At 45.9% G+C, this 12,118-nt stretch overlaps 1 protein-coding gene across 9 annotated transcripts in view; it reads right to left on the reverse strand.

Moving 5' to 3' along the window:
* Positions 1 to 8,141: 8,141 nt before the first annotated feature.
* Positions 8,142 to 12,118, reverse strand: part of LOC141552034 (solute carrier family 22 member 14-like) — a 20,643-nt gene continuing 16,666 nt past the window's right edge. For 3 of the 9 annotated variants that reach the window (XM_074284408.1, XM_074284412.1, XM_074284409.1), the window contains 3 exons: positions 10,511 to 10,619; positions 9,688 to 9,896; positions 8,142 to 8,479 (listed from right to left, as the gene is read on the reverse strand). In XM_074284408.1, the coding sequence (XP_074140509.1) occupies positions 8,463 to 8,479; positions 9,688 to 9,896; positions 10,511 to 10,619 (335 nt within the window). In that variant the 3' untranslated portion in view covers positions 8,142 to 8,462. Of the gene's footprint in view, positions 8,480 to 9,687; positions 9,897 to 10,510; positions 10,620 to 11,219; positions 11,292 to 12,118 lie in introns of those variants that run through there. The other 6 variants (XR_012485041.1, XR_012485039.1, XM_074284410.1 and 3 more) reach the window with 6 other exon arrangements.

The following is a 12,118-nucleotide window of genomic DNA, read 5'->3' on the forward strand; positions in this document are numbered from 1 at the left end:
ATTCATAGAAAGCCTTGTCACTCTCCGCCCCGTCACCGGCCCTGCCCGTGGGGGACACTCATACCGGCGGTGACTCAAGTCCAGAAAAAGGGGCCTGGTCACATCGCGGGAGGGCCCCAGACTATTTGAGGGTGATGAATAAGAAGGGGCCTCCTTCGCCCAGAGTGACCTGTCCCCACCCCTCCCCGGGACAAATCCTAGCGGACTTTCGGGCCCAGCCTGGACTTCTGCTGTCCAACAACAATTTGAAAAATGTATTTCATGTTCGCTATGTGTGTGGTCTGGCTGAGAAATGGGAATGGCAGGTGTGGGGGGGATATGGCAGGCCCCCCTTCGGCTGGTGCCCTCTGGGGAACATTCTGCCAGGAAGAAGCTAATGGTTCCACTGCCCTGGAAGGGCAGATCCGGCTACCTCTGGAGAATTGGGATCACTTGTGGGCACCGTAGTCTGGCTGTGGACACCGTAGCCTGGAGAAAGTCCACAGGAGGGCACTGGAGATGGGGAGGGGTCTCGAGATGGGGCCCGGAGAAGACGGGATATTAAGGGGCTCCATGGATATGAAAGGCTGTTGTGTGGAGGGAGGATTAGCTTGGATCTGCTTAGCCCTGGAGGGAGGGGGCTCAGCTCCAGGGAGCCTTCCAGGGTCAATAGCAGGAAAACAAGTGGAGGCTCCCCAAAGTGAACGGGGCCATGGTGCCGGGGAGGGAGTTCTCCCTTCAGTGGAGATACTGGGCCAGAAGCTGGAGGATCACTCCTTGGGCATGTTGTAGAGGGAGTTTAAAAAAAAAATTATTGAAACTTTTTTATTTTTAAACATGTTCAAGGATAATTTTTCACCATGGACCCTTGCAAAACCTTGTGTTCCAATCCCCCCTTCCTTACTCCCTCCCCCAGATGGCAAGTAGTCCAATATATGTTACATGGTAAAAAGTGTGTTAAATCCAATACCTGCATATATATTTATACAATTATCTTGCTGTACAAGAAAAATCAAATCAAACAGGAAAAAATGAGAAATAAAATAAAATGTAAGCGAACAGCAGCAAAAAGAGTGAAAACGCCATGTTGTGATTCACCCTCAGTTCCCACAGTCCTCTCTGGGTGTAGATGGCTCTCTCCATCACAAGATCATGGAAACTGGTTAGAATCATCTCCTTGTTAAAAACAACCACGTCCATCAGAATTGATCACGTATAATCTCGCTGTTGCCGTGTACAACGATCTCCTGGTTCTGCTCACTTCCCTCAGCATCAGTTCCTGTAAGTCTCCCCCAGGCCTCTCTGAATCGTCCTGCTGGTCATTTCTTACAGAACAATATCCCATAATTCGTTTAGCCATTCCCCAGCTGAGGGGCAGCCACTGTTTCCAGTACCTCGTCATGACCTAAAGGGCTGCCACAGACACTGTGCACATGTGGGTCCCTTTCTCTAGAGGGATTCTTAGGGCAGGTTTAGGTTCCTTGACTTAAACCAACTCTGGGCTACCGACATTCTGGGATTCCCCCCCCCCCCCACTGCGCTCCTGCCTGTCCAGCCTCCACCTTGATGCCATTCTGCCTGGTGCCATTCTCGGTTCCATGTGTGCCATCCTTCTTGGAGACTAGGGGAGTCCCCAGCATGGCACCGAGGCTAGAGGCCTGGTCATCTCTGTTTGGCCGATGGAGGGATGGCAGAGCCCATAGAAACGATATTAGCCAATGGCTAATTGGGGACCGACCCTCTTATCTGACAGTTTAGGAGAGTGAGGCCTGAGACATCACATGGCTCTCAAGCAACATTGAATTAACAAACATAACTAAAGTGCCCACTTACTCCCAGCACTATGCCAAAGGAAAGCCATCATTCCACCTTGAACCATTAAATGGAGGTGCCAGCCCTCCCTTTTCTACCACAGTCCATGCCCCCATCCCCCAAAACTGCCATCATGCTCTCTGAACATCGGTGGTTCTAGACTTGAGGCAGTTGCCTGTTTGGGTCCATTTCCCAGTGGGGAGGGCAGCAGGGTTAGAGAGCCTGGGGCTCCTCGTGCCTTCTTGGGCCTAGGTGCCCTGGGATTTGGCTGCTATTAATATCCCCGTAGTCAGATTAGACATGGCTGGCACCAACTTTATTGTTCCCTGAATCCAGACTCGGCCTGATCTGCCAAGGTCACACAGTCAGGGAGCAGAGGGCAGGGGCAGAATCCAGGCCTGCATCCTCTTGTCTCCAAGCCCTGACCTCCAGCAGCTTCCTGAGACTCTGTGCCAGGAAGTCCCTTGTTGCCAGCCTAGGGAGCTGCCCCCATGACTGACCGTTCCCAGCTGCCCCCTGCTCCACTGATTTTCTCAACCTGCGCTGCTGAGCTCCCCGGGCCAGGCCAGTGAGTTTTAAGGGGTTGTTCACACGGGAGAGAGAAGAAACTGAGCAAACTGAGGAGTGCCAGGAAGCGGGGTAAGATGGGAAGCCTGAGGGAAAGGGAAGGTCATGAAGTCAGAAGTCCCTTTCTGCTGGCAGACCTCGGGACCCTCTCCAAGGCACCGCTTACTCAGCTACACAAAATGAGGGGGCTCGGATCTGCAACCAGCCAGAACGAGACTGTGGGGACTGAGGGTGGATCACAACGTAGTATTTTCACTTTTTTTGATTGTTGTTTGCTTGCTTTTTTCTTTCTCATTTTTTTTTCCTTTTTGATTTGATTTTTCTTGTGCCCACGTGATAACTGTGAAATAAACATAGAAGAATTGTACATATTTAACCTCTATTGGATTATTTCCTGTTGGGGAGGGAAGGAGGGTAAAAATTTTGGAACACAAGATTTTGCAAGGATGAATGCTGAAAACTATCTTTGCATGGATTTGGAAAATAAAAAGCTGTTATTAAAAAAGAAAAAGAAAAAACGAGGGGCACTTTCTAGCTGTGAATGGGCAACCCTGGCCGGTCCCCAAAGCTATTTCTCAGTGTATCTTGAATCAAGTCTACAATGGTACTGGATTTTGAGGTTCAGATGCAGCTCTGATGCTTCTCCCAGTAGGATCTTGGGGGTCACCCCATCTCTCTGGCTCCAAGTTTGCTCATCCAGAAAATGAGAGTTGAACAAGAAAACTTTATTTTTCTGGCTCTAAATCTATGATTTTATTCTTTCTTGACATCAGGATCATCTAGAGAAAGATTTCATCTTAAATTCAGGAAGATCTGGGATGAAGTCTTCTATGTGGATAAGTCACTTGTACCTATAAAATGAGTAAGGTCTCATCTATTCCTAGAGGGTCCTTTGAGCCAGGCAACTCTCTAAGATTATAAATTACAGCATTTTCACCCTGAGAAATGCATTCATAAAATTATAAGTCTGGTTAAAACCCCACCCAACAACTCTAATTCTGAAGTACAGGCCCAAATGCCTGGTTCCCCTACTTGACTTCCTCAGAATTATATCTTCCACACTGGAACACTCCTACATCTGATTTTGGATTTGCTCTCCCTCTATCTCCCATCCCATCATAAGTATTTTGGGTAAAGTCCATTGGCTTATTCTACAATCCCAATCTGCCAATCAGAAAGTCCCTGGAATGTGGGGGGCATGCAAATTTGGGGGAACATGTATCTAGTGCTTACTAGATAGCAATTTCATTTATTTAAAGGGTTTAATTTTTTTTTGAAAAATGATATTAGCTTTTTATTTTTTTCAAAATGCATGCAAAGATAGTTTTCAACATCCATCCTTGCAAAACCTTGTGTTCCAAATTCATCTCCCTCCCTCCACATCTCCCCCCTTCCCTACACAGCAAGCAATTCCCTAAACATGTGCAATTCTTCTAAATATATTTCCATATTTATCAAGCTGCACAAGGAAAAAAAAAAGGTTTTTTTTTTGTTTGTTTTAAAAATCCATTTCCTTATCATCTGTAGAACAGAAGAATTCACCTCAGACTCAATTCACTCCAAAGGTCACAAAAACAACTTCTTCCCTTCCCAGAATCCCATGGGAGCAGAATTATCTTTCTGCTGGTCCTTCTTGTGAACTGTTGCTCTCTATCACATATAATGTGGAGTGAGGTCAGTCTGGGGCTAAGGAACAGAGACTCTTGGTTCATAGTAAGCAGATAAAGGGATCTGGGCATCATACATGGAAGATAGAGCTTTTAGCTCATCAGCGCCTTCCCTCACCCCTTAGCACTAACTAACCCAGGATAAAATGAAAGGCAAAACAAGATATAAGACAGAACATTGAGCTTTGGTCCCCCAGATTCTTTCTAGCATATGACCTCAAGAATGATAGTTCCAAGACAAGGGAAGCCAGGAAGCGGAGAGCTAGGGAGATGTTCAAGGTGGATGCCCACATTTGGTTATTGTTAGGAAGCTTGTTACTTTCTTCAAGTTCCTGATCTTGTGGGTGGAAACAAGAAGTCTTTGGTCCAGCATATCTTGAAGGGCAGAGTAGGGAGGCAGTGTGTGGGAGCAGTGACCCAGGGAGCATAATTCTTTTCACCATCCTGAAATTCCTGATTCTGGAACAAGAGGACCTAACCTTCCCTAGTGGCCAGAACTTTGGATTTGAAGCCAGAGAGACTGGGTTTAAAAGTTTACCTCATACATTTACTTGGTGACTCTGGGTAAATTGCTTAATTTTTTTTTAAATCCAATTTTCTCACTGGCAAAATGGTGATAATATCGGCATCTATGTCACATGGTGACCGTGAAGATTAAGCATAACCTGTTATCAAAGGCACATCCATTGAAAGTGTCCCAATAGACAGTTGGAGATTTGAGACTGGACCTTCGCAAAGATTAGCTCCAACTAAATCAATCTGAGAATCAGCTGCATAATAATAATCATTGAATCAATCTATGGGTGCTGATGAGATCACCAAACCTGCTTTCCATCCTGAGTGCCCGCACTTTGTTCCTTATTCCTACTTCCTTTGGCTTCCCTCATGGTCTCCTCCTTCCCTCCATTCCGAAAGGATGAGGTGTCCCTCCTCCTAGCCAAAGCTAACCCCTTCACTCCTGCCTCTGCTTCCATATTGCCCTGGATCCTCAGGGGTTTGGCTTCCTGAAAAAAATAAAAAAATAAAAAAAAATGGCATAGACCAGAAAACCTCTGTTATGTTTTAAAAAGGAAAACTGTTCTTCTCTTTTTCAGAGGAAAAAGAAAGTTGTCTCAGGCAAAGCTCTTTTTTTCTTTTCTTTTCTTTCTTTCTTTTTTTTTTTTTTTAAATAAAGCTTCCTATTTTCAAAACACATGCCTAGATAGTTTTCTTCCTTCCTTCCTTCCTTCCTTCCTCCCTCCCTCCCTCCCTCCCTCCCTCCCTCCCTCCCTCCTTCCCTCCCTCCCTTCCTTCCTTCCTTCCTTCCTTCCTTCCTTCCTTCCTTCCTTCCTTCCTTCCTTCCTTCCTTCCTTCCCTCCTTCCCTCCTTCCTTCCTTCCTTCCTTCCTTCCCTCCTCCCTCCCTCCCTCCCTCCCTCCCTCCCTCCCTCCCTCCCTCCCTCCCTCCCTCCCTCCCTCCCTCCCTCCCTCCCTCCCTCCCTCCCTCCCTCCTTCCTTCCTTCCTTCCTTCCTTCCTTCCTTCCTTCCTTCCTTCCTTCCTTCCTTCCTTCCTTCCTTCCTTCCTTCCTTCCTTCCTTCCTTCCTTCCTTCCTTCCTTCCTTCCTTCCTTCCTTCCTTCCTTTTTTCTTTCTTATTAGAGCTTTTTTTTTTTCCAAAATATATACATGGATAATTTTCAACATTCACCCTTACAAAATTTTGTGTTCTGAATTTTTCCCCTCCCTTTGTAATCCAATATATGTTAAACATGTGCAATTCTTCTATACATATTCCCACGAGTATCATGCTGCACAAGAAAAACAAGCTCAAAAAGGAAACAAAATGAGAAAGAAAACAAAATACAAGCGAATAACAAAATAGCGAAAATACTATGTTGCGATCCCCGCTCAGTTCGGGCAAAGCTCTGGATACTGTTAATGAAATAAACAAACCAGATACATTTCACCAGCGGCGATGACATGTGTTTCATGTGTGCCTTGGTCACGCGCTGGCAGAGGCTGGGAGCCTCGTAAGTGCATCCTTACTAAGTGCTTTCATTCAGTCAGTCACCATTTCCTTTCTCTTTCTCATCTCCAGTAGTTCCTACTCTTCCGGCTCCCTCCCTCCCTGTTTACAGGCAGCCCCAGGTCTCCGGTCCTCTAAAAGTCCTTGCCTCGGGAGCAGCTGGGCTGTAATCTGCACTTTCTTTCTTCGCTGCTGAACTTCTCTGAAGAGGAAAGCAGCCAGCCTCCCGGCATCCTCCTCCCCACCTCTTGGCGGCTCCTCGAGCCTCTCCCTCAGCGGGCTCCCACACCTGTCCCGACGGCGACAGCCCCTGCGGGCTCTCGGAAGCCACACAGCCGGGCCCTTTCTCTCTTTCCTCTAGTCTCGGATCTCGCCGCCCTTGGCTATAAGAATTGATTAAAGGAATCGCGATATTGAATCTGTAGAAGACGCGGAGGGGGCGGAGCCTGGCGGAGGGGGCGGAGCCGGGAGGAAGAGGCGGAGGGAGGGGAGCGGTATGTACTGGATTTATAAAGGCTGTCTTCCTGGACTTGGGGGAAAGTGATTCTATTTGGTCCCCAAACCTAATAGAATGAATTAGCAGCTCCTTGAGGGCAGGACGTAGTTTTCATTTTTTCTTGTCTTTGTCTCTCGGTGCCCGAGTCCCTGGCACGTGGTGGGCGCTAGAAAAGTGTTGTTCGAATTGATCAGACGCTCCTCGATGGTCTTTCTAGGACGCTGCTCTTCTTATCATCTCCTCTGATGGATCATCTACGTTTTATGACCCCTTAAATATAGGAATATAAATATAAAGATTTCCCCCCCCCCCCAGGCTGGGGTTAAGTGACTGGCCCAGGGTCACACAGTCAGGAAGTGTTAAGTGAGATCATATTTGAACTCGAGTCCTCCTGAATTCAGGGCTGGTGCTCTATCCACTGCGCCACCTAGCTGCCCCTATAGGAATCTTCTTAAGGCCCCTCTCCACCCCTCCCCTCCTTTATCCTCTTCTCCCCTCTCCTTGTCTCCTCTCCCTTCCCCTCTTCTTTCTTCCTTCTCTCCTCTCTTCCTCTCCCCTCCTCTCCTCTCTCCTTTCCTTTCTTCTCCCCTCTTCTTTCCCCTCTCCTTTCCTCTCCCTTCCTTCTCATCTCCCCTTCCCTTCTCACTTCCCCATTTCTCTTCCTTGCCCCACTTTAGTGGCTGAATGTATTGAAGGTTGCAGGGACCAGAGAAAAGCAAAAGGGAAGAGAAGCATTTATCTGACACTCTATGCCAGGCAATGTGCTAAGCATCTCATTTGATCCTCACAACCACCTTGCAGGATAGGCACTGTTATTAGTTTACAGATGAGGAAATTGAGGCATACGAGAGTTAAGTGACTAGGGTCAGACTGCTGGTAAGGGTGTGAAGCTGTATTCCAATCCAGGTCTTCTGCCACCTAGCCTAGTTGTCTAACCATTGCACCCCACAGGGGCCACAGGATTATTTCATATCTAGGTCCCTGAAGTGTTGTGACTTGACTGTAGTCACTGTGTCATGGATCACAGAGATATGGTGGATATGATATATACCTTAATTTTACAGATGGGAAACTGAGGTCCAGAGAAATGAAATGAGCTTGAGCAAAGGGTAGTAAATGACAGAGGTCAAAGATCAGCATCCTTGACATTGAACCATGCTACCTCTCGGTGTCCCTGATAATATGTCTGAAATGTTCCATGGTCTTTTGCCATGCTGAGGAATGGAAGTGAGTTCACTTGTGGCTCATGGAAGGGGAACTCCGAAGGGGGGCCCTCTGTTCCTAAAGCTCATCCTTCCACCACTGGGGTTAGTCACTGGGTACCACACACACTTCCAATGAGATTGGCTGGAGAGAGGTGGGAAGCCTCAGGCCTCTAGGAAGAAAGAGCCTCTTCATATCCCGGTGGTCTGCCTTGTCCCAGGGGGTTGCAGGGAGATGGGCCGACAAACCTGGGTGGGTTCTTATCTGCCATCCCTACCCTTTAGGGGACCCAGCAAGCTCAGCCCCAGCCATGGCTGGTGCAGGTATCCATGGGGAGGAACTGTCTGGGGATGAACAGAAAGTCACATCCGGGCTCGTTTTGAGAACTGCTTGTCTCAACTCTCTGGCTGCTGTGTTTTGATGAATGGGGGAGCCTTTATTAACATGATTGATCTCATGATCCTCATTTTAAGGACCACTTTGTGGTACATCTGATTGATGAGTGAGATCGAGGCCGGCGTGGGCCCAGCCAAGGTTCGGTGGGTACCCGACATCAGAGCATGGATCACCTGTCCTCCAGTCCCCAGGTGGTCTCATTGAGGCTCTGGAAAGCTAATGTAGACAGCTTGCTGTTTTGATCCAATCCTTTCGGTCTGCCCACCAAATTGAAATTATTGTCATGATCTTCCAGGACTCTCCTTTTGTGTGCTTGATTGCTGGGGTTTTCAGCACTCTTTCAGTTCTTCTGGTCATCTGTGGGTTGAGGCAAGGAAGACAACAGAGACAAATCTGGTGAACATACAACAGATGAATTCATTGTCTCGAGCCACAATTTGGCCCAGAGTCAGGAAGAACCTAAATGTGCCCCAAGCAGCTCCTACCAAGACCACCATCCTTTTCCTGGATGAGATGAGAGGGGATGGAGAGCAGCAAATGGAGCTCCTCCAAGTCCTCTGGGAGAGAGAAAGCGTTCTGTCATGGACAGCTCAGTCTTTCAAGTAACCTCCAAATACGTTCCCCTATCAGGAGAAGGCTAAGCCCATCGGGTAGTATGAAGGACGGAGGCCTTGAAATTGCCTTTCCCTCTGAGATGAAAGCAGGCAGCTAGTAACAGTAAGTTTTCTTCTACAGGAAGTAGAAATCACCCCTAGGAGTTTGGGGCAAGGTAGGTCTCCCCAGTGAAGGATGATTGTATCACAGCTTTATAGGACACTGTGAAAACTTTGTATTTTTTGAATTATTTTTGGTAGAGAGAGGAGGAGGAATGATAGCAAGAAGCTATGCCCTGTGCTTATATGGGAGCTGGAAACCATTTCACTTACATTTCTCGAAATCTAAATATGAAGAAAATTGGAGCTATATTCTGAGATTTCCCTGTGGAATGTTTGGATGGAGGCAAAATGAGCTAAAGGGAAATTTGATTTGGGGGGTTGTCCCAAGATTAAATCCAAAGCTTGGGACCCTTTGATTTCTTTGATCTTTTAAGTATCTCTCTCTCTGGGATAGAATCCTAATATTTGGAAGAACATTTTCACTAGTTTCCTGAAAGCCCTTGTTTAAGCCAATCAAAGAAGGGGCTTTCATAGGAATCTTGGGAATAGGATCACCTACAGAATCTACACAGAGTTATATAAGCCATGTTTAATGGCTTATGAAAGATTAACAAATCCTTCCCCATCTCAAGAAAATGAGCCTATTTACAACCCCAGCCTCTATGTTAAAGGTCATTTAGTCTAATATGGTGACTGGCTCTGGGATCTTCCTAAGCACTGTGATGATATACCGTAACGCACTTGAGTAACCAGCCAGGCTGATGCTCGGAAAGTCAAGCTAGACCAGATCTTCATTCTCCTCTATGTAGGAAAGACAATCCTCCTTGTCCCACTCCTTCTAGTTCATCCAAACAGCAGCTATGTCCCATATCCTAGAGGACAAAGGGCATGAACATGCAGACCACATACCATTTTCTTTGGGAGATTCACTCTTCTCCTCAGGAAGTTTTCCTTCCCATTTTTTAGGAAGTAGAAAGGTGAGGAATCCCCCACTCATGGTCAGTGATCCACAGATCATCATCGTAAATTCTGGCTGGTCCTGCTTCACGGTCTCAATCAGTAAGATGGCAATGGCTGAGAAGCTGTAGGTCAGAGATAGGAAACCAAGAGCAACCTGCCTGAGGAGGAGAGTGTCAGACCAATGGCAAATCAGTCTAGTGACCAATCACAGAGATGACTGCCCCCATATGTTAACCACTACCAGGGGGATTGTAACTGGTTATAGAAATGATGGCAGCTGTTGATCAAGTGGATAGCACACTGGGCCTGGAGTCAAGTACTTGTCTCTTTGTAAATTCAAAACTCAGATACCTCCTAGCTGTATGATCCTGGGCAAGATACACTGGACAAATAACCCTGTTTGGGCAGTTTCCTTATCTGTAAGATGAGCCAGAGAATAAAATGCTAAAACATTCCAGAACCCCTACTAAGAAAAGCCCAAATGGGGCTGGACTCAAATGAAACTGACTTGGCAATGACAACAAATTTGACACCATTCCTAGGACATGGCAGTTTCTTAAGGAATACTTGTTAGATGGAACTAAATTGTTAGATAATTTTCTGGGAAATCTAGGGAATATTAGGGAATTCTGGGAATTTGGAGTCCTACGGTATTGTTGGGTCTAAATCCTAAGCAACAATGTGGAAGGAGGTCCCAGAAATGAGGTCCTATGGCTGAAGCTAAAAGTATGAGACTGCATGTACCCCAAATGCCAATCATCCCCTCCAATACCTGAGGAAAATGGGAAAGAGTTCTACCGTGTAGATAAAGGACATGGTTATAGCAGCAGTCAGTCCGATCTGATTCAGTATGATCAAAGTTAGTTCGAGGGAGTTCATATCTGGAGGGAGGCAAACATGGGCACCAGGTGAGTCACCAAGCATGGTACATAAATGCTTGCTTTGTGGTAAGGGAAAGTCTCAAACTCTAGAACAGTGGTCCTCAAACTTTGTAAATAGGGGCCAGTTCACTGTCCCTCAGACTGTTGGAGGGCCGGACTATAGTAAAAACAAAAACTCACTCTCTGTCTCTGCCCCTCAGCCCATTTGCCATAACCCAGCGAGCCGCATAAATGTCCTCAGCGGGCTGCATCTGGCCCCGCGGGCCGTAGTTTGAGAACCCCTGCACTAGGACAAGGAAAAATGGCATAGTAAATATAATAGTAAAAAAAATCAGCAAGAGCTGATTTCAAATCCTGATTCGGTCACTGACTTTGTGACTTTAAGCAAGTCACATAACATCTTTGTTCCTCAGTGTACCTCTCAGTCCTCATTTCTTTGTCTACCTTTCAGCATGTAACAACAGTGTCAGCTACCGTGAGATATGCCCGCTTTTCCTAGCACTTGTAACAAAAGAGCGATGAGTAAATTACTGGACCACTCTCCCTCCAAATGATGTGTACCTTCCTTTTCTCCCCATGCTCCAAGCCCATTTCTCATACCCTGCATTTTAGCTCAGTGTGAGTAATCAGGGTAGGCTGGAGTGAAGTATGTCTTTCAATTGCTGAAGAGGCCTGGAAAAAAAACTCGGTGATTAGAAGAGATGTGGTTGTTTTTTTTTTGGACAGGACCTTGTGATTTTGTGAGGTCTTGGGAAGTCTCAGGAAGGAGTCTCTTCCCCAATGCAGTTGATTGCCTGTTTTGCAATGTCTGGTCTTGGAAAATTGTTTGGGACATTAGAGGGTTAAGTGACATTTAATGATCGAAATGCTCTGTGATATGTCATTTTGTTGACATTATTCAGTAGTGTCCAACTCCAACTTTTTGTGACCACATTTGGGGTTTTCTTGGCAAAGACAATGGACTGGTTTGCCGTTTTCTTCTCCGGCTCACTGGAGATGCTGACGAAACTGAGATAAATAGGCTTAAGCGACTTGCCCAGTGTCACCCAGCTAGTTATTGTCTGAGGTCAGCTTTGAACCCAGGAAAAGCGGGGTTCCTAACTGTAGGGCCTCCACTCTAGGCGCTATGGCTCCACCTAGCTCTCCCGATAACCCCCACCACATCATCTACTCCCTGGTTTTACTATGAGGCTTAAGAGAAACAAATGTAAAGTCCATTTAATGACTTTGAAACTCTCTGTGATAAATTATTAATATAATGATATAATTAATTAATTTTATAGACATTATCTGCATAATATAATATATATTAATTAATAATAAAATAATATAACTCAATAAATAATTAAAATAAATTACTTACTATGTACTTTATCAAAACAATGTATACAAATGTCAATCCATTAAAGAAATATAAATATGACAATGTATATAATACAGAAGTGTATTAACATATAATGCAATATGAAGTCTATAAGTAATATGACATAAAGTATATA

Source organism: Sminthopsis crassicaudata, chromosome 1, assembly GCF_048593235.1.
Source record: "Sminthopsis crassicaudata isolate SCR6 chromosome 1, ASM4859323v1, whole genome shotgun sequence".
Classification (NCBI taxonomy): Eukaryota; Metazoa; Chordata; class Mammalia; order Dasyuromorphia; family Dasyuridae; genus Sminthopsis; species Sminthopsis crassicaudata.